Source organism: Ursus maritimus (genome assembly GCF_017311325.1).
Source record: "Ursus maritimus isolate PB19 chromosome X unlocalized genomic scaffold, ASM1731132v1 scaffold_X1, whole genome shotgun sequence".
Taxonomy (NCBI): Eukaryota; Metazoa; Chordata; class Mammalia; order Carnivora; family Ursidae; genus Ursus; species Ursus maritimus.
This window is the reverse complement of record NW_024423319.1, coordinates 2,431,713-2,453,730: the sequence shown is the minus strand read 5'-3', so window position 1 is coordinate 2,453,730 and position 22,018 is coordinate 2,431,713. Positions and strand designations below refer to the sequence as shown.

General features: G+C 52.0%; 3 protein-coding genes across 3 annotated transcripts in view; 1 reads left to right on the top strand and 2 right to left on the bottom strand.

The window, feature by feature from the left end:
• Positions 1-2,638: 2,638 nt before the first annotated feature.
• Positions 2,639-6,238, top strand: ZFP92 (ZFP92 zinc finger protein). The gene is made up of 4 exons (XM_008709268.2): positions 2,639-3,017; positions 3,209-3,335; positions 4,422-4,526; positions 4,896-6,238. The coding sequence occupies exons 1-4, from the start codon at positions 2,985-2,987 to the stop codon at positions 6,236-6,238; spliced, it is 1,608 nt and encodes a 535-aa protein (XP_008707490.2). The 5' UTR covers positions 2,639-2,984.
• Positions 6,239-15,401: 9,163 nt separating this feature from the next.
• The window catches only part of HAUS7 (HAUS augmin like complex subunit 7), a 39,204-nt gene continuing 32,587 nt past the window's right edge, over positions 15,402-22,018 (bottom strand). The window contains exon 11 of the mRNA XM_040627070.1: positions 15,402-18,544. The gene's annotated coding sequence lies outside the window, so the exon portion shown is untranslated. The remainder of the gene's footprint in view (positions 18,545-22,018) is intronic.
• Positions 21,672-22,018, bottom strand: part of LOC121102066 (three prime repair exonuclease 2) — a 5,758-nt gene continuing 5,411 nt past the window's right edge. Inside the window, exon 2 of the mRNA XM_040627085.1 lies at positions 21,672-22,005. Coding sequence (XP_040483019.1) covers positions 21,969-22,005 — 37 coding nt within the window. The 3' untranslated portion in view covers positions 21,672-21,968. The remainder of the gene's footprint in view (positions 22,006-22,018) is intronic.

The following is a 22,018-nucleotide window of genomic DNA, read 5'->3' as shown; positions in this document are numbered from 1 at the left end:
CCCCCCCCCCCCGCCGCCGCACACACACCCCTTTAGCTTGTGCAGGTCCCCCGGTGGCTGATGGCAGGTCATAATGAAGCATACGTAACCTGTGGACATCGGAAGGATTACTTGACAGTGACATGTTTTGCCCCCCGTCTTTTATTGAGATGGGATTCACATAACATAAAATTAGTCACCTTAGAGCCAACAGTTCAGGGGCATGAAGTACATTCACAATGTTGGGCGACAACCAACTCTTTCTAGTTCCGGAACCTTTTCATCCCCGCAGAGAGAAACCCCTTCCGTGAAGCAGTTGGTCCCAAGGCCCCCCCCCTCAGCTGCTGGCACCCACTGATCTGTTCCCTGACCCTCCAGATTTACCTGTGCTGGAGATGTCACACATTTTATAAGACTTAAAGATTTCTTGATGGCAAATCACAGGTCAGTGACATTCAGAGCGATGAAAGGCAGAATTCTTTGTTATAGCTCTGAAGGAAAGGAGGCAGCCACGTGGCCGGGGCGGGGGGGGGGCACCTGGGGTAGGGGTAGATAGTTTCTGCGGGGTCCCTGTGCATTGGCTAATTTGGATGATTTCTTAGGCTCTGGGGCATGGCGGCTGTTCCTAGTTGTCTGGTACCTGGCCCCAGAGTGTGGGCGCCTGATAAGGGGGGATTGGAGGAACGTGTTTAGTGGTCCCAGAGAGAGGGGCCCCAATAGGGGAGATAGTAGGGGTGGGGTGCTTAGCAAACTGCCCAAGAAAGGCAGAGAAAAGAGAATTTTTAGACAGAATTCCAAAACTAGGTCAAGACAGCTCTTGTGAAATATTAGATTACATCACATAAATGGAATCATCCAGGATGTGGCCTTTTGTGTCCATGTCTGGCTTTTTTCACTGGGCATGACGTCTCCAAGGTTCATCCATATTGTAGCATGGATTAGTACTTCACTCTTCTTTATGGCCAAATAACATTCTATCATGTGTATAGACCACATTTTGTTTGGTCATTGTCTTAGGTTCTTCCCGCCTTCTGGCTTGTCAATCAGGCTGCAGTTAACCTGGGTGCATTCGTTTTGATGTGAACACCTGTTTTCAGTTCTTTTGAATATATACTCAGGAGTGAAATTCCTGAATCATGTGATAACTATGTTTACTTATTGAGGGACCACGCACTATTTTCCCTTTTAAATGTGAATGCCTTTAAGCAGACAGACAAACACAACAAGTAGTCGAACAGAGCACAGGGGTCACTTCACAAGGTTGCCGGAGGCCTCCAGCTTGCCTTATTTGCTTGTTTCTCTCTTTCTTTGTTTCCCCTTTCCTTTCCCCCTCCTTCCTTCTCTCCATCTCTCTCTCCCCTTCTCTATTTCCTTTGGTTTTACTGAAATATTTTAAAGTAAGTGTACATGCCATTTTCTCCCTAAGTGCTTCAAGAAGGACATTTCCTTCCACGACCTGGCGCCGTTATCCGTCCAACGCATGAGCAGCACTGGCTCCACAGTCACCCCCCCAGGCCCCCAGTGCCTTTGACTCCTCTATCCTGCTTGCCAGCATCTCATCAAGGACTCCCGTTGCACTTGACTATTGGCCGTGTACATCTCTTTTCCTCTAGAACAGTCTCTCTTCCCAGCCTCCTCTTTCCCCCATGACGCCGATACGCAGAGGAGACCGGGTACACCCCACCTTCTATATTGGGCTGGTTGCTTCCTCGTGGTGTTTAAGTGGCTCCTCTGTCCCCAAGATCCTTTATAAACTGAGTGTGGGTTCCCAAGGCTGCATTAGAATGGGGTCAAGCTTTGGCAAGCGCCTCATGCCCTCCCCATGGTGGCATTCCTACAGCAGGTATGTCCCGGCTCTGTCCAACTGGTAGGTTAGCTTTCTGTCTCGTGACCAGTAGTAAACAGGGGAAGACATTTTGACATCACGTGGCTATCCACTTTCTCTAGATCTTTCACGCAGTGGTTTTAGTGTCCACTCTACCGTAAGGGATTCTTTCTATCTGATTAATACACATTTCTTCATCAGATACATGAGTTTATTGACAGCTCATCACTGGTGATCAGGGACTTTGCCACAGTTTAAATGCTATGCAATCCTGTCCCCTCACCCTCTTTCCAGTTGCAGAAATAAGCTGTGGTCACCCAGACAGCACAAGCATTCACAGCCCACTCCCCCACGAGCTACCACCTGGTTCTTCTGCTTCCCCACGGGGGAATTCCCCCTTGTGGAAGTCAGGTGGTGATAACAGCCTTAGAGCAAACTTTCTTTTACCCCCACTGTTTTCTGGTATTGAGAACTGATGTGGCAAAATCCGATTGTGTCCACTTTGACAATGACACAGTCTTTCGGCCTTTAGCGTGAGCCCCAGCTCCCATCTGTTCCCAGAGTGCCCACATGGCCTCACCTTCTGCACTCCCCACCCCACCCATCAAGGGCCAGATATGGGCCATGCCCTTAGCCTGCTGCTCTCTTTGCTCACCCCCAGTCTTCAGAGAGCACCCCTTCCCCAGCTATTGCAGGTCCCTCCAAAGTGCGTCTCACTATTCTGGTCTTTCTCTTTTCCTTGAGAGTGGATCTGTTTCGGGTGGAGTGGTGTGTGTGTGTGTGTGTGTGTGTGTGTGTGTGTGTGCTGGAGTTTTTCTGTAAGGACCCAGAGCTAAGAGGAAAAGGTGTCGGCAGTGGAGCTTCCAGGGATGGCTGAAAAGTCGGGGTTGGGGTGCTGCCTCCATGGGAAGAAGAAAATGAGAAAGAGGAAGCCAAGCCTCACACGAGGCAGGCAGGACTCCCTGTCTGGTGGCTCACCAGCCAGGTGAGGAGAGAGGACAGAAGCTCAGTTTGGGAAAGTGTTATGGGTTGGATTGTGTCCCCCAAAAAGATGTGCTGAAGTCCTGTCCCCCAGTAGCTGTGAATGGGACCCAACTTGGATGAGGTCATGCTGGAGCAGGGTGGGCCTCATCTCATACTTGGCTTTTTCCAATCCCCTTAGCTTCTTTGCACCCCTGCGATGGCAGCCATTCTCTTGAAGGCCAGACCGAAGGTGAGTGGGGCTCCCTGACTGTCTCCATCTGCCACCTCTTTATGTCCCAGCCTCACAACTCTTGCAACTCCAAGTCTCCCCTTAACTGCTGAGTTCTTTGGGTCCCCCCACCCCATGTTTAGTTGTTGCCCGCTCATCCTGGGACTCATGGGGGTGAAGTCCCCTGCAGCCACAGGAACGGCTTGTTTTAGGTGCCAGTATCTTTTGAAGACGTGTCTGTGTACTTCACCAAGACAGAATGGAAGCTTCTGGATCTCAGACAAAGGATCCTCTACAAGAGAGTGATGCTGGAGAACTATCGCCATTTGGTGTCACTGGGTAAGGATCTGACACACACATCCAGTCCCCCTACTCTGCGTCTGAACTCAGTTTATTTTTAAGTTTCTTTGTTGGTTGCTGTGAGCCCGAGAATAAATGCATTTCCCACTGGAGCAGTGATCTACTGGAGCCCAGCTTTTGTCTCAGTACAACAGTTTTCAGCTAAATTGTTTTGACCTGTAAGTGCTAAATGTGTGGGCCCCCATCAAATTTATTTTGCACATAAAATCATGGGTTAAGTAAACCTCTTCTATCCAAAAGATAGATGCACATTATCCTTGAATATTTGTATGCACTGTTGTAGACTTAGTTCATTCTTGTCGAGGTTGAATTGTACATCCGTTTCATGTTCCAGCGTTTAGCTGCTCCTTTTCCTTGTATCAAGGATAAGGTGTGTACTTGGTTTTCCAGCCTGGAGAAATCCAGAAAGGAACCAGGCAGGCTTCCCACCCCACCCCCACCCCCGCCACTGCAGCCGGCTTGCAGGGGGTCTGTTTGCTCCATTTCTTCCCTACAGGGTTAATCTCACCTAATCTAACCACACAGACGGAGACTGGTTTCTTCCCCTTGGTTCTTTCTGCCCGTCACTGTGCAGATACAGGACTCAAAGGGGAGTTCTGGAATCATCAGTTGAGTTTGACAGTTGAGTTTGACTTAAGGAACTGAGACATCTCTTCTGTTTGGTGGTGGAAATGGGGCTTTGGCTTTTGAGGCACAGGCATTCCTGAGCTCTGTCTGCTTCCTGATACTCCCTGGGGCCTTGCCCCCTGTGGATCGCTGCTCCAGCCCTCTGTCCCTTGGGATCTTCACACAGATTCCCCCACTTCCCACAAGCCTACTGCCATCCCCCACAGGCCAAAGAGTAACATTGTTATCCTTTTGGCCCCAGTCACCATGGACTTCAGACTCCCCATGCCCACCCGGCCCCTGTACATTCAAATCCCTTCGCTTCCTTAAAGAGACTCTGTCCTTTCTCTGGATCTTCCCAGTGGCACTCTCTTAGAGGGTTCTTTGTTCCCTGTTCCTGATGATACTAGGGCTGGGCTGAGTTCAGGAGTGACTGATCTGTTTCCTTTCCATGGACAGGATTTTTATCCTCCAAGCCTCACCTGGTGTCTTGGCTGGAACAAGGGGAGGGGCCCTGGGCAGCAGACATCTGCAGAACACCGGCTGCCACGGGGAGGCAGACAGGTGAGTGTGGGGCGCTGGGCTGGCTTGCCTGAGCCGTTCACAAAGAACAGTGGCGAAGGAGGGTAGTGTGACCACTTTGGGTGGGAAATTCCCTTTTGTGGCAGACCTAAATCTCACAGGGAGTCCCCATTGAGACACCAGATGAAGGAAGCGCCTCTTGCCCTGTCACTCCAACTCCACTGCTTCCAGCTCCCTCCCACCTTTTCCCCTGTGCCATCCTGTCTGCAGACAATCATCTTGGGTCTTCCCCCACGTCCTCCTCTCCTGATTCATTCCTTCTCAGCTTTGGTGTGGGCGCGAAGATAGAGAACGAACCCTGGCTAGAGTTCCAGGGAGAGCAACCCTGGTGGGTGTTCTCTGTCGTTCTAGGTGACAGGATAAAGAACAGGACATCGATTTCCAAGCAGAAGCATTGCCTGAAAGAACTCACAAGGACCGGTCTTTGGGCCGGGAACAAGAGCCAGGGAGCCAGGCCACCAGGGGAGACGCTTGAGCACAGAGTGAAACAGGCTTATTCTCCACCGGCAGGTTCCAGTGAGAAAGGTCAAAGCAGCTCTGCAGGTGAGGGAAGAGAGATGAGGCAGAGCAGTAGCCACAGTGGTAGGCAGGAGTCCGTGCCAAGGCCACAGGGTTCCAAAGGCGCCGAGAAGCGGTACCTGTGTCAGCAGTGCGGGAAATCCTTCAGCCGCAGCTCCAACCTCATCAAGCACCGGGTCATCCACAGCGGCGAGAAGCCCTACGAGTGCTCCGAGTGCGGGAAGCTCTTCCGGCGCAGCTTCGCACTCCTGGAGCACCAGCGCATCCACAGCGGCGAGAAGCCCTATGTGTGCAGCGAGTGCGGGAAGACGTTTACGCGCAGCTCCAACCTCATCAAGCACCAGATCATCCACAGCGGCGAGAAGCCCTACAAGTGCTCCGAGTGCGGGAAGCTCTTCCGGCGCCGCTTCGCGCTCCTGGAGCACCAGCGCATCCACAGCGGCGAGCGGCCCTACACGTGCAGCAGGTGCGGCAAGGCCTTCAGCCGCAGCTCCAACCTCATCGAGCACCAGCGCACCCACAGCGGCGAGAAGCCCTACGCGTGCAGCCAGTGTCTGAAAGCCTTCAAGGGCGTCTCCCAGCTCATCCACCACCAGCGCATCCACAGTGGGGAGAAGCCGTTCCAGTGCAAAGAGTGTGGGAAGGCCTTCCGGGGATGCTCGGGTCTCAGTCAGCACCAGCGGGTCCACAGCGGCGAGAAGCCCTACGAGTGCAGTGAGTGTGGGAGGACCTTCAGCCGGCGAGCCAACCTCTTCAAGCATCAGGCCGTTCACAGCCCGGGGAGGCCGGCCGAACGTCTCGACCGCGGGAGGGTGTTCCCGAGCCGCGCCGTCCTCCCGGAGCTCCGGCAGGCGCACGCCGGCGAGCAGCCGCGCGGCCGCGGCGAGGGCGGGAAAGCGTCGGGCCGGAGCGCCGCCCTTGCCCTTGCCCTTGCCGAGCGCCGCGGCGCCCGCGGCCGCCCGAAGCCGTGCGCGTGCGGCCAGTGCGCGCGGTGCGGCCAGGCCGTCAGGGGGAAGCCGGGGAAGCCCCGGGGCGGAACGGAGCCCTTGGAGAAGAGTGACGGTGAAAAGGCGCCGGCCCCTTCGGCTCTCAGAACCCCCACGGGCCGGCCGCACCCCGAGGGCGACAAAGTCCAGGGAGACTCGGAACGCGCGGCCGCCGCCCGTGCCGTCTGACAGGGCCTGCCTGGGCCGGGGCCCGGGTTCAAACACGGCTCCTCCTGCTGCCCTGCGTGCGGCGCGCCGCGGTGTCTGCGTGCAGGGGCACCGTCCGCGCCGCTCCGGCCTCACGCGCGGGCCCGCAGGCGGCGCTGGGCGGCCGCGCAGAGGAGAGCCCCGCGGCGGCCCGGGTGTGTGGGCCCGCGAGGAGCAGTCTGTTTCCTCTTGCGGCCCCGTTCGCTTCGGCCCCAGACTTCGTGTTTCCAGGTAGAAGCACTGAAAGCACTTTCCTCCTTTAAGTGCCTGTAGACGGAGGGGACTTGAGAGAATTCTACAGCTAGACGGTGGCTGGACGGTGACATCACCTCCAGTTCATCAGTTCAGAAATGGTCTGAAAATGGACTTGGGCAAATACATCCGCGGACTGCTCGCGCCCGGTTGTCGAGCCCCAGAAAGTGATGTCTAGTCTCTGAGCCTGCTGCTCCGTGGGAAGAAACAGGACCCCCTGCCATCATTCTGAGCCCCGGGCCCATGCTTTTTCCAGGCCATTTGTCCTTGTGCCTGAAAGCCACAGCCTTCCATGGGTGCCCCCAGCTGCTTCTCAGAGGAGGTCCCATCTTCTTAGAGCCCTGGGGTGGGGGGAGGGGGGCCACTCCGGCCTCTCCCAGGAGGGGGCTCCAGGCGAGACATGTCTTCCCTGCCCACCAGGCTCACCCTCCTCACTGCCTTCTGCCCCCAGACCCCACCAGCAAAGACCACCCTGGCCTCTCTCTGCCCCTCCTCCCCACCCTCAGTGCCTAAAGCTTCATAGTAAGCTGCGCCCCCTCTTGTGGCTGCTGCCCATCGGGAGAAATTTGCACAGAGCGTGCCCAGTAATGTCTCCCTCATCGGATCTGCCTTTCATTTGACATTTCTTATAATATTGAAGGTTCAGCTGCTTTGAATATTTTTACATTCAGGAGTAATGTAAGTTAAAGATAGAGATTTTTGCCACATGAGAGTGTTGGTGAATCGCTCCTTAAGTAAGAATCCCCCACCCTGTGAGAAGACCTCAGGCAAGAGAAACAGACCCCTGATGAGTGTGGTGGCAAGCTTGGCCCCTCTTCTCCCTCCTCTCCCTTAGCCCCACAGACAGAGGGCGGACCCTTCAAATGGCACTTTACTGCACAGGCTGGCTGGGAGGCACCGCAGCTGGCAGGCTCTGCCCTGTCCTGTCTGCACTGTCCCCAGAGCTGGCCCAGGAATTCTGCCCCTGGGTGCTCTCAGCCCAGCGTCCTGATTGGCTTGCCACCTCCTTCCAGCCCTCTTCATTGCCAGGATCTCTGGCAGGCAAGTGGTAGGTGTGCTGGAGGCCCCCCACTGGGCCTCTGAGGAGCGTGTGTGCCTTCCCTGCCACACAGGACAGCCTCAACACGACATCAGGAGAGTGTGGGAAGACCTGGAAATACAGAATTCCTTCTGAGTATGCTTCTTGGAGCTCTAATCACTAGGACGACTCTGAAAGTGAGAGATACAGATAGAAACAGACATAGCCATAAAAGTTTAATCTAGCTATATTAAAATGAGTTTTATACGACTTATGGAAAGTTCTAGAGTTCTTATAACTTGCTTTTATGTCATAGCCCCTTTCACTGGGTCTGTATTCCCTTGCCCTTTGGTTGTCTTCTGCCCTTTGTGTCGTGTTCGTCTTTGTTGGCACTTCATAAACATGTGAAATGAATATGGCTCCCTTAGCACATTAGCTCCAGCTCTGTCTGAGCAGGTCAAACAGATCTGCAACTTGGGGTTTTCTAATGGAAAAAGAGTTATTAGGAACAGTGTCTTTGAAGTCAGTGGGCAGGTTGTTGGGAAGTATGTGTCTTTCTGAGGCACAGACTATCTTTGCCAGAGCTGGCGTGGGTTCACAAAACCAGTCCCCATGCAGAACAAGGAACAGTGGCAGGAAGCCATGCACTTGGACTCCAGTCTCGGTTCAACCGTGGCCTGACCAGGATTGGGACGACAATCATCACGTGAAGGGAATCGGAAAGAGACTAGATCCGTGGGCTCTGATGTCCATTTCCATCCCTCTCATAAGTGAACAGCTTCACCCTTCAGGACAGTGTAACATTATCCCATTGGTTCTACTGGACAAGCCAACTTGACTTTTAATGTGAGCTCCTTTTTTCATGGGACTCATACTCAAAGATGACTTCATACGGGGGGTCGTGTACAGGTGTTTTCAGCAGAAAGTGGATTTGCCGGGAGAGATGCTGAACACTTGTGCTCTGGTTTTGGAGCGCCCTGAAAGGCTCCAGGGTTCCCAAATGCTTGCCCAGATATATGACATTTAAAATAGCAATGCATCTTTTTGTCAGTTCTCTGTATAATTTTGCTTATCTTCATGAAATTTTCACTGCAGTGCAATTATGAGTATCATTTTCTCTCATATATGGTGACCAGGTGTGCACCATGAGCCAGACGGGTATTGCGTGGAATAAAAGTCAGAGTGTGCAGGGGAGTCCCTGTGTTTTTCCTTCTAAAGCGCTCTGTGTGGGGACAGGAGTGATGGCCCACACTTGCTTTCTGGGGAACAACTGGACTGTAAAGCTCACGCTACTGGGGGACATCCTGCCGGCTTTCCAAGAACTTCCCTGGACACCAGCCCCTCTGCACTTCTGGGCTGGTCGTCAGCTTTACACGTGGCTCCGTGAGACACTGTGTCAGCACATCGTGCATCTGAGCCTTTGGACCACTTGCCCTCTGAAACCTTGGGCACTTCAAGAGCGGCTTAAATTCTGTGGCAGCACCCTCACGTAACTGGTAAACTGTCCTGACTGAATTCGTTTACTTTGAGTGCAAACGAATAAGGAGGGTCTAAGAGTGCTGGCCTTGAAAGGAGCCCTCTCATGGTTTCAAGTAACCAGATAGCAGTTGGGTTGAAGGTACCAGGAAAGACTCTAAGTGTGGAATTGTGGGAGCGAGCTGAGAGACGAATGTTTGGGTGAAGGTAAGGCAGAAACCCTGCAGGGCGAGACACCTGAGAATCAAAGGCAGCCAACCGAGGCCTGTGTCAGGCAACGTGGCAGCACCCACACTCACTCAGGTGTGTGCCCCGTGCGGCCCCACGTGACTCCACCTTCACCCTTCTGTTGTTTGCTTCTTGACCTCCCTTTGTGGAGGGACTCCAGTGTGGACACCTGTCCGTCCTGTATGTCTGGAAGCCCTTTCCCCTGGTCTTGCAACCTCTCTATCTCCCTCCTCCCCCAGCCAAGTCTGGAGCCCTTGGCCCTTTCCTCTGTCTCCTATCTCTGATGGTCGTTGAGCCACCGGATTCTGTCCGCTCTCGATTCCTGTTGCCCCAGCTGCCCTGCCCACTCGCAGCCACGTGCGAGTGCAGGGGTGGTCCTTGCAGTGTCACCCAGCTGACGGCGGCATCCACGTCTGGGGCCTCACATAGGCCTTCGCCAGCACGGACCATGTCTAGAACCTTGCTCAGATTGCCTGCAAGACTCGCTGTGCTTTGCGGAGCTGGCAGGTACTCCAAACAAAGAAATGGGTAAATGCTGTGTTCAGGGACTGAGATTCGCCCCCCAAGGGGGGAGAAGCAGAGCTGGGAAAGGGGTGCTCAGGATGCCATTGCCATCGTCGCCGAACACCCTTAGCTTCTAAATGTTTCCGGAATGGTTCGCTCTCACTCCCGGAGTTGGTTCTGGTTGGGGCTCTGGCAGCACGGGCACAACAGGATGTCTCCGCCACAGCCGACTCTCCGACTCTCCGTGAACCGGTCAGGAGGGACCGGGACCCTGCACCTTCACTCCTTTCCTCAGCCAGAGGAACACAGCAGGCTTCCAGCTGGGGATGCTAAGACTATGTCTTGTTAAGTAGCAGAGGTGACAAGCGGTGTCCTGAGGTCAGAGCAGGAATAAGTATCAGGGAATTAGAGGTCAAGGGATTTCAGGCAGGACAGAGGGAAGGAGCCGGAGCACAGGGTGTGGCCAGGAGCCCTAGAAGAGCAGAGGATTTTCGGTAGCGTGGTTGTGGGGCACACGGTCATTGGAAGCAGAGTGCAAGGAAACCTGGGATGCCACATGAAGAAGTTGGGTCTCTGGGTCCTGATGAGGAGCAACTTTTTGTTAACATGGAAGACTTACTCTAAGATCAAGGAGGGGAATTTCCCATAAATTCTAAGTGCTGGAGCACGCGAATTTGCACATGGATGATCACCAAGTACACACACCGTAGTCAGCTAGATGGTTCTGAGGTTCAGTGACATTCTCAGGCATTCCATTTGCCGTGGTATTGCTCGCTGGTTGCCTCTGACACGACTACTGATGTGTCTGTGACTTCACGGCACCAGGCACTCCAGGCTTTGAAGGTCACGGCTTCCTCATCTTTCTTACACAGAGGTGTAAGTGGCACCCAAGAAACCATCAGCACGATGCAGATGGTGAACATAAAGACCCAGCACCCCCAGAAGTTACCTTGCCCCCCTCCAGTACTCCCTCCTTCCTGCCCCTCCCTGCTCCTGTTGGTCTACATTCGCCAGCACGATGGGTCAGGGTGGCACGTGTGTGTCCGTCCTTCACTTTATATTGCCGAGCACTATTCCACGATACCTGTTGGACACCTGTTGGTGGACATTTGGGTTGTTGCCAGTTTGGGGCCATGACCAATAAAGCTGCCATGAGCATTCATGCACAGGCTTTTGTGTGGGCGTGTTTTCATTTATCCCGGCCATATAGTGAGGAGTGGAAGTGCTGGGTCCTAGGGGAACTCTCTGGCAGCTCCAAAGTTTTACCCCCCTAACAGTAGTGCCCGGGGTTCCAGTCCCTCCACATGCTCCCTAACACTTGTCCTTCCTGTATATTCTAGCCATCCTGGGCGGTGTGCGATGCTATCATATGATGGTTTTGTTTGCATTTCCCTGACGACTAATGATGTTGAGCATCTTTTCATGTCCTTCTGAGCCACTCATATATCTTCTTTGGTGAAGTGTCTGTTCAAATCTTTTCCCCATTTGTAATTGATTCGTTTGTCTTTCCATGTGGTTGTAAAGTTCTAGATACAAGTCACGCATGTTTTGCAAATATTTTCTTCCAGACTGAGGCTTGCCTTTCTATTTTCATAGCAGTGTTTTTTGAAGAACAGACGTTGTTTTATTTTGAAGAAGCCCAGTGAGTGGATTTTTTAATTTTATGGTTTGTACTTTTTGTACCACAGTTAAGAAGTCTTTGCAAAACCCCAGTCCCTACAATTTAACCCTCTGTTTTCTTGTGGAAGTTGTAGAGCTTTTGCTCTTACATTTAGGTCTATGACCCATTTAGAGGGAATGTGTGTGTGTGGTGTGAGTCGAATTCATGATTTATTTTTCTTCTGTATGGGTATCCATTTTCTCCAGCTCCATCTGTTGAGAAGATGATTTTTCCCCAGTTAAACTGCCTTGACATCTTGGTTGAAAATCAGCTGGCTGTGCGCATCTCTACTTCGGCCCGTGTGACACTCTTCTCGCTTTCTGTGGCTTCATGATAAGTCTTGAAATCGGGTAATGCGAATCCTCTGATGTGGTTCTTTTTCAAACCTCTTTTGTCTATCCCAAGTTTGGCTCATTTCTGTATGAGCTTTAGAACACTTTGTCAATTTATATGGGGAAAAAAGCCTTCTGGGATTTTGATCGGGATTGCATTGAATCTACACATCATTTTGGGGAGGACTGACATCCGAACAGTAGCAAGCCCTTCGGTCTGTGGACATAACATAGCTCTTCATCTGGGGACCTTCCCTACTTCCTGTCAGCAATGGCTTGTGTCCCATGTGTTAGCCTTCTATTGCAGTCACTCATTCACCCCCCAGACATACACTGGACATTTAACTGTGTGCTGGGCTGGGAGGATGACGAAGACATCTGTCTTGCCTACCTTCAGAATCAGATGCATGCATTTGTGCCTGTAATGCCTTTGTTTAGCCCAGCCCATATTTGATAATGGCCTTGACCATAATATAAAACAGAGCTGTGTGTCCCGTGTTCACAGTTCTGAGAACTTAACTTGTTCCAAGAAAAAATTTTTTTTAACTTTCTGGCAAAGACTTCTAACAGGAAAACAAAATCAAATCAAAACAAGGAAATAAGAATCAAATTAATCTTTTGTCTTTTTCTCAGTGAAAATATTCCTCGCTTTATATATAACCTACTTTCTTCCGTGTTCTGGCTAGTTCAGTGGGAACAAGGTACATGTGAAAGGAGGTGGAAAGAGAATGAGCCAGGCAGGCAGAGAAGAGGTGGGGAGAGAAAGACAAAGGAGAAGGGAGTAGAACACACCCTAGTGATCTCCTCAGACTAGAAAAACAAACACACACAGTGTATCAGGAAAGTGGCCACAAGTACAGGTGACCTGTGAACTGCACAGCTCCACCTATATGCAGATTTTTGTGTGTGTTAAATACAGTACAATACTATAAATGTATTTTCCTTATGATTTTCTTAATGATGTTCTCTTTTCTCTAGTTGACTTTATTGTAAGAACGCAGTACCTAATACATACAACCTCCAAAATATGTTAATCAACTGTTTGTTATTGGCGAAGCTTCCAGTTAACAGCCTAACAGCTGGCTATTAGTAATTAAGGTTTCAGAGATTCAAAGTTATGTGTGGATGTTCGGCTCTGCAGGGGATCAGCACCCCTAACTCCCATGTTGTTCAAGGGCCAACTGTAATAGAAAACCTGACTGTGGTGATTAAATAGAGGTTTAATTTTCTTATGTAAGGAATCTGGGGGTAGCTTGCTGGCATCGGTTCAGCAGCAGAGCACTGGCAAGGCCCAGTATCGAATTAGCTTAGCTTTGCCTCGTTATCACAAAATAGCTGCTGAAGCACCTGCTGTCACATATGCATTCAAGGACAGAAGGGGGAAAGGTCAAGGACAACTGCATCTGTCTCCTTTTATCAAGAAAGCAACAGTTTTTCCAGAAACTTGCCCAGCAGACTTCCACTTAGGTCTCAGCCAGAACTGGATCACATGGCCCCCCTTAGCTGGAAGAGAGGCTCGGGAAAGGTAGGGACAGGATTGTCATGACCTGTCACCTGAGGCTGAGGCCACTGATGTCCTGAACAAAATTGGGGTCTTATCCCCAGAGGAGGGGGCTGGAATGGATATTGGGTGATGTTATGGATTGAATTATGTCCCCCTAAAAGATATGTTGAAGTCCTAGCCCCCAATGATCTCAGAATGTGACCTTATTTACAAATAGGGTCTTTGCAGATATAACTAGTTACAATGAGGTCATACTGGAGAAGGGTAGACCGTACCAGCAGCTGGAAGAGGCCAGGAAGGATCATCCCCTAGAGCCTGCAGGGGGAACGCAGTCCTGCTGACCCCTTCTTTTCTACCCACGGTGAAAGGGAAGGAAGGCGGCCATGTCTGAGCCCCCTCCCCACACGCTGACACTCTGCATGTTCACTGCTATGAGGCGACAGACTCGCACCCAAGTTTCACAGCTCTTTCCACAGCAGCCAACTCTGCTCTCCAAACTAGTGGGCACCCAGCTGGCCTTGTCATTTTCCCAACTTTTCTCCTTTGGGGCTGATTCCTTGCAGTTCCATCGCTCCCCAACAACTGGTTGTATCAGATGCCAGGCACCTCTGTTTCCCTCCTGTGAAATAGAGGTTATTTCACATATGCAAGTTGTGATAAAGGTGAAGAGAGCCTTCCTACTTTCAGTCACCAAATCTACACTGGGGTCACAGTGAGCAAGACAACATCCCTGCCCTGTGGAGCTGGTCTTCATTCTAGTGACTGGACCGCTGTCTGCAGAGGAGCGGGTGCTGGGATACAGCAGGGAGCAGGGGATAGAGAGTGAGGGGTAGTGCAAATGGTGGCTCAGAAGAGTGGAGATCTAAGCAGAGACCTGGCTGAGGTGGATGTCTGAAAAAGAGCAGTCCAGGAGGAGGGCACAGCAAGTGCAAAGGTCCTGAGGCAGTGTGTTGGCCTCCTTGGGGCTGCTGTAACAAGTACCACAAACCAGGTGGCTTAAAACAACAGCTATTTAGTCTCTCGCAGTTCTGAGGTCAGAAGTCCAAAATCAAGGTGCCAGCAGGGCCACACTCCCTCCAGCAGCTCTAGGGAAGAATCCCTCCTCACCTCTTCCTGCTGCTGGTGGTACCACATATTCCTTGGCTTGTGGCCACATCATTGTAATCCTTGCCTCCAATGTAACCTGGCCTTCTCTGTGTCTGGATCTCTCTTCTTCTGTCTCTTATAAGGACACTTGTCATTGGATTTAGGACCTACCCAGATAATCCTGGATGATCTCAAGATCTTTAATGCAAGTGTATCCACAAGGACCCAATAAGGTCACATTCACAGGGTCTAGGGATTAGGATGCGGACAGATCTTTTGGATGGCTCCCGCTCAGCCCACTATAGACAGGAACATGTTCGGTGTGTTTGAGGCCACGTGGCTGTGCAGCCCATGCTGGGTCCCTTCTTGCTTCCCCCCTGGGGCCCAGGGCAGAATATGCACATGTGCGGGAAAGGTCCATGACTGTTTGCTCTTTCTCCTCTTTCTCCACGAGCAGGATTTCCAGGTTCTCAACCTGACATGCCCTGGCAGGCAGGTCAACTGCTCCACATACCCAGGTTGCGGGGTCAGAGAGCTGAGAGGTCGCTGGCCATCAACAGGAAAAATGGCCAGAAAGTCCGTGCCCAGCCTGCTATCAGCCAGCCTGCCTCCTCCTACCGCCCTCCTGCCTGGTGGGCCACCGGCCCTTCCCTGCCACCGTCACCCCCATTATCCTGTGTGGTTGGCCCTGTACTTCCTGCCTTGTCTTCCTTGTCTGTGGGTCAGGCCCAGGGCAGCTAAACAAGCACTTCCCAAGACTCCTAGTTTTGTCAAGTCGGTGGAAGTGAGAAGAGGTGGAGAGATAGAAGGGGAGCTTGCCGGGGAAAGGACAATCCCTCTCAGGCATTTGAGAGGCCATGCGCTGAGTGTGCAGGAAGCTGACCACTTCATCCAGCAGACAGAGGTCCTAGCGAGAGTCTGGGCTGTTCTGAGGAGAGCTGCAGTGGCGATCTTCAGCCCAGGGTGCCCACCTCACTCGGCATGGGAGAATCAGCCTGCAAATCCAATGGGGCAGAATTTTCCCTGATGGAAGGAGACCTTGCTCCTGGCACTCTCTTAGAGCACTTGCGTGAGAATCCGAAATAAGCCTCCTGCCAGCCTTAGAGCCCAGCAAGGTTCTTCTTTTTTTTTTTTTTATTACATTACGTTAGTCACCATACAGTACATCCCCGGTTTTTGATGTAAAGTTCGATGATTCATTAAGGTTCTTCCTAAGGGTCCCGGAGGCAGCTCTTGGAAATGCACCCGCTGAGGAAGGTTGGCCCCTCAGCTCCCACTCTAGGCTCTGGCCACCTGCCTGTCACAGAGACAAAGTTCCACTTGCTTAGTAGGAAAATTGTTTGCTTTCTTTTCCACACTTGCGAAGAGGACTGTGGGTGGGCAGGACCTTTAGTTTCTCCCAATACAGGCAGGGTTTGGGGGGCACGGGCCGAGGTGGGAGGACATAGATCTGGCACCAGGACGAACCTGGGCCCACCGAAGCATCGGGCTCTACCCGCCGCCCCCCACCCCTGGCCTCTCTGGGACTATAGAGACTGTAGCACTTCACGCCACTTAAGGCACCGCAAGAGCGGGGGCTGGGTCTTGAGGGTGGCTAAAAACAAAGAGATGGAAATTGAGAAGCTTTGTATACATATATCCAAACTCACGAGCAGGTCCATTAATCACGTGCATGATTTTGTACGCTAATTATACCCCAACAAAGCTGGAAAGAAAAATAAAATTTAATTTTAAATTAAATTAAAAGAGAGGTGCCTGGGATGACAGCCATAAGACAAGAAATACAGAGCAGGGTCAGAAAGGAAAACTTGAGAAGACAAAGGCCCTTCAGCCGCAGTCACGTGCGCCTGCTGAGCTCTAAAGCAGATTGCCACAGAGCTGGGCACTGCCTGCTGAACATTCCCGAACTCCCAGGATAACAAGAACATCTCAGAAGCTTCCAGACAAAAGGACTCAGCCACAGCAGAAGCGGATCCAAGTGGGCCGGCTTCCCAGGCGGCTCTGGAAGCCAGAAGCTGGAGAAACGTCTGCAGGCCAGGTGACTCCCGCTCCCAGCCAGTCACTCACCCAGAAGGGGAAGGGAAGCAAAAGTTCAGAAACTATATACTAGAAGAAAAGCTGCTAGACCAAACAGGGCAGAGGCCTCAGGGAGCAGTGCTGGGCTATCACCTCAAAAACTGGGCAGTGCAGCCTCAGTGTGTGACAGAAAGTCCAGAGAACAAAGCCCAGAGAAGAAGGATTGTGCTGGTTCATTCTCTGTGTCAGCTTGGCGAGGCTAGGGTACGCAGTTTTGGGTCAAGCATCACTGTAAATGTCACCGTGAAGGAATTTTTTTTAGGCGAGATTAACACTGAAATCAGTACACTCTGAGGAGAGCAGATCAGCCTCCAGAAATGCGGGTGGGCCTTTGGACTTGAACAGCAGCTCTTCCCTGAATCTCCAGCCCCCAAAACTGTGTGAGCCCATTTCTTGTGTATACATACATCGTGCTGGTTCTGTTTCTCAGGAGAACCCCGACTGATACAGTTGTGAGGCTGTAAGCATGAACACACAGCTACTCGACATGCCAATAAAATGCAATTATAATGGGAGAGTTTCATATAATGTCATGGAATTGGATCGATGTCATAGACAAAAACAAGTCAGAACATAAAGGAGCCAAATAGTACAATTGTCAAACTAGGTTCTGGAGAAATACAGAACGTGCACGTAAGGAGATGTAGTTTTTCACAGCCTGTGGAATGTTTTCAAAGTTATTTATACAGTTGGCCTCTGTTATGGATTGAGTTGTGTCCCCCTACAAAAGATATGTTGGAGTCCTAACCCCCTGTACGTGTGAATGTAACCTTATCTGGAAACAGGGTCTGCCCAGCGGTGATCAAGCCATAACGAGGGCATTGGGGTGGGCCCTAATCCAATAGGACTGTGTCCTCTAAAAAGGGGTCATTTGGACACAGAGACATGCATACAGGGAGAAGGCCACGTGAGGGGGAAGGCAGAGATCTGGGCGATGCTTCCACAAGCCAAGGAACACCACACACGGCCGGCCAGTAACCACCAGAAACTCGAGGAGAGGCCCGGAGCGGACTGTCCCTCAGAGTCGCCGGGAGGAGCCAACCCTGCCCACACCTGGATCTTGGACTACTGGCCTCCTGGTCTGTGAGGAAAGGAATTTCTCTTGTTTGAGCCACTCGCTGTGTGGGGCTTTGTTATAGTCGTCCTAGAAAACTCACACAACCCCCAAACAACCTTAAGCAACACATCCTCAGACCATTATCCAGTACAATTAGAAATACATAGTAAGAGATGACCACAAAGTCTTGACTCAGAAATTAAGATAAGCTCTACTCTACAAGCATTAGATCAGTGAAGACATGAAAGCGAAATTAGAAACACCTGTCATGGAAGCACAGAGGGGGCGCTCACTCAGGGAAATGTTAGTCTTTGGCCTCAGTTATTCAAGATGGAAGATGACGAAGAAACTTAGCTCTCTTCTTAAGAAATTAGAGAAAAAGAACTAAACCCAAAGAGAATAGACAGATGGAATTAATAAAGATAAAAACTGAAGTTAATGAAGCAGAAAACCAAAAAAAAAAAAAAAAAAAGAGGAAGGGTAAATCAAAATCCTGGTTTTTTTCCTTTGAAAAGACCGACGGAATGTATAAATGAGAAAGGAGATACCACTGCAAACACTGAAGAAACAAAGAATTATGGCAATGCACCTTAGAGGAAACTGACTTTACAGACCGTGACACAGCAAAGAGGCGCTTATGACTTTTTCCAGCAGCATCTATTAAGACCCCATTTATGCAGAATCATAAGCGCGTGTGTGTGAATGAGGTGCATCTAAGTATGTGGGAGGGGCATCTGTGAGGGGTGTGTTTACACACCCGTGAGTTGGTGTGTGGGTGTGAGTAGAGGTGGGTGTGGGAATGGGGAGGGATGTGGAGGGGTGCACATGCACGAGCTGAGGTGCAGAAAGCAGGATCCCCACGCTGCCAACGCTGCTCTCAGGGGCAGGGATCCACAGCAAGAAATTCTTTTGCAGACACTTGTCTGCCCTGTAGGAGTTCTGTACGAGGCCAGGCATCATTTGCAGAAAGCGCCGACATCCAGTGGCTTCCCTGAAGAAACAATGGCGGGAGGGCTGGCCTGTGTCATGTCTCCAGCTTTCTGCTTGAGGCTTGTGAATGGTCTTCTTTAGACTTGGTCCTCATCACATTGTTTCCTGCACAAAAAGACAAGCTGAAAACACTCCTGGCCATGTCACTTTGGTTCTCGTCCCTCTGCATGGATAATTCTGTTTTCAATTGGCTTGCGTCATGTCCCCCAAGTATGCTGCTGATCACAGACACATCCCCATTGGCAGACACTGATGTGGCTTATCAGCCAGTGACGCGTCTTGACGACAGGCAGGTGCCTGGCCAGGGTGAGCTGGAGCAGTGGAGTTGTTTCTCTGGGTCTGGCCCCTTTCCTGCAATGTAATTACATGAGTATCCCCCACCCCCAAAGCCCTGTGTCTCGAGAGCTCACTCACTGCGCAGCACTGATGTGCTGTCGTCTGTTTCACCTGCTGAGGGACACTTGGGTTGTGTCCAGTCCAGGACTGTTATGAATAAAGCTGCCATGAACAGTCATGTGTGAGTCTTTATGTGACCACATACATTCGTTTCTGTTGGGTCAGTAAATACCTAGCGGTGGAATCATGGGGCCATCGTGGCAGGTGCACGTTTAACATTTCAAGATACAGCCAAACTGTTTTCCAAAGCAGTTGGATCATCTTACATTTCTACCAGTTCTTCCACATCCTCACCAACACTTGCTATGGGCAGCCTTTTATATTGTAGCCATTCTAATAGATGATAAATGTTCAGGAATTTTGAGAGCTGACTGTGAAATACCATTATTAGAAATGAAATGATCTGAACTTCCACTTCTATTAAAAACAAAAACTCATCTCGTCTTATTTCATCAGTTTACTGTTATCCATGTATTGACTCCTACCTATCATACCCATCGGTAGGAGTCTACACCACAGTGCGCTATAGCGAGTTACTTCCCAGCTTCACATTCAATGAGGTTGTGTGGGTAGCCGGAAACTGGCCTGGTGGACAGATTGACGACACCATGGAACTCGGCATACACTACAAACCAGGGCTTCATCCATTATTGTTTGGTTGATTGTGTAAACTTGAGTCTGTAGTCATAACGTTGTGACTAGCAGCAAAAAAGGGGGGGGGATACTCTTCCAATATCAAAAACTATGATCTAGTTCAGCAAAGGTGTGGCTCACATCAGCTTTGTTGTTTCGCTTCCTCTTACTCATTAAGATGAATGCGAATAGCAACCAACATTCATGTGGGAACCTCACTTGTGTTTACATCCTTCATATCGATAAAATGGAAAACAACGTACTTCCGTGTGTGCATATAGATACATACAGAGAGAGAGACAGACACACACATTTCCTTTCCTGGAGAGCCTGTCTGTGCAGGGCAGAAAGCACCAAGCTGGGCCTGGCCGGTCCAAGCACAGGCCCAGGGAGGGTGCCTGAGGCCAGCAGAGCCTGAGGTGGGGAGAGACAGGCATTTGGGCCCGGAGACCACTTTGGGGGCAGATCAGGCTGTCAACCTGCCCACCCAGGACCTGGAGTCGGGCCCCTCCTGACTTGCCTCCTGAGTGAGAAGGGACCCTCTCGGCATCACCACCTCAGCAAGTCAGTGGCCTAGAGCTTGGACAGCTAGATAATGAGGACCCAGCCCTGCTTGGGCACCAGAGTATCTGAGGGTTCCTGGCTGTCTCGATCCTGGTGGTGCCCGCTACTCTTTCGGTCCCTGCCTGGTGAAGGCTCTGGGACTAACGGCCCAACCCGGCCTGGCCTGTGGCCGTCTTCCAGGTGGGTGCTCTCCTGGGGCAGGGAGCCAACCAGCCCTCCCCAGGAAGCTCAACAGTGCACAGACCACACTCCCAAACTAGCCCCCTATAGGTCCTTCCCTTAGCGCGTACCCTCCCCTACCACTGCCATCCTGTCCTTGGCCAGGCCGGTGGCTCTCCCTCCAGCTGAGCCCCACTCCCATTGCTCTTCTCTCCCTTGGTTGTTATCCTCCCCCTCTGAGGCCTGCTACAGTCCATTCTCCACATGGCAGCCTGAGAGGCATTGTAAAAACATAAATGAGATTTTGCCCCCTCTCCCACCTACAACTCTCTGTGGCTCCCCATTGCCCTCAGGGTCAGTGCAGACCCCCTTGTCCAGGGAAAAGGGCATGGCCTGAGGTGGCCACAGCCTGTGTTCTGACTTCACCATTCTTCTACCTTGCACATTGCAGTGGCTCTAGTCACTCTGACCTAGTTAGAGTGTCCCAAATGGGTCCAAGGCTCAGCTCAGGCGAGTCACTCTCGGGCGTGGCCGCCCCACCCACCCCACCCCTTCTCACCTGCTCTCCCGGTCTCCCAGACATCCCGCCCCCTGCCTTGCCCCATTGTTTGGTGACACAGGTGGGGCCTCAGAGGCAGGTTAGCTGGCTCCCCAAAGCCCAGCTGAGACAGCTGCCAAGAAGCTGCCTTTCCCCACAGAGCAGCCTCCTGGCCCTCCTCAGGCCAAGCTGCAAGGGACACAGGGCCCAGGACAAACTCCTTCCTAGGTGCTGCCCTCACTGCGCCAGCCGCCCCACCTCTCCTTCACACCTCAGGCACCCCTCACCCCACGTGCACCAGGGGGCCCTCCTGGAGACTGACTTGCACATAAAAGGCCATTTTTGCATATGTGCCTGTATGCAAAAGGGGGTGCCTCCCATATTCTCCAGCACCCTGAGCGTGTCAGGCACTGTGTTGCTCTGCATGCCCATCTTTCATCCTGTTGCCACCTTGCAGAGCAGGGACAGAGGCTTCAGGAGAGGAAGGAGCTTCCCAGGATTCATAGGGGGCAAGAACTGGAGCTACACTCTGCACCTAGGCAAACAGATGGCTCTGCAGGCACAGCACCCTGAGCTGAAAAAGCCTGAGCTCCCTGGAGGCTCTCTTCCAGCTCCCTCCCCAGCTCAGATTCCCCGCCAAGGCAGATGTTCCTAAGGCCCTGCTCACCAATTTCTTGAGCCTCTGGGTGGACAATGCAAGGAGGGGTGATAACCGAGGCAACAGTAGATCAGCCAGGGAGGAGGCCCATGGCTGGGGACCTGCAGCCCCTGCCCGTCAGCCCCTTAGACCAGCCTCTGACCAATGGCTGTTCACCCACCCACCCACCCACCAGGCTCACCACAAGCATAGGTCGCAAGGGGGAGGCTCTGGGGGGCTCTGCTCTGGCTCCCTGCCTGCCCCCTCTGGGCAGGGTGTAGGGGGGCAACTGGAAACTCAGCTGGTGAGTGGTTGTTGATGTTTATTGAGAGACCACATGAAGGGCAAGAGCCTGTAGCAGCAAACCACTAGAGCACAGTCCAGGGGCTACAAGGCTACGTAGGCCAGGGCCAGAAGGAGGCCTGGCAAGTGCACGGGCCCAGGGCTAGCTGGCTAAGAGGATGGGGAGAGGGACAGGGGGGTACTGCTTCAGTGCCAGCTCCGGGCCTCAGAGCCCGACCGAATGGTCAAAGCTGGTGCTGCCACGGTGCTGAGAGTGGGCCTCATCCCCCTCGATGGTGGTCTCACCGAGGCCCTGGCACTCAGACTTCAAGGCTCGGGCCATCAGGTGGCACATACATGGGCTCGATGT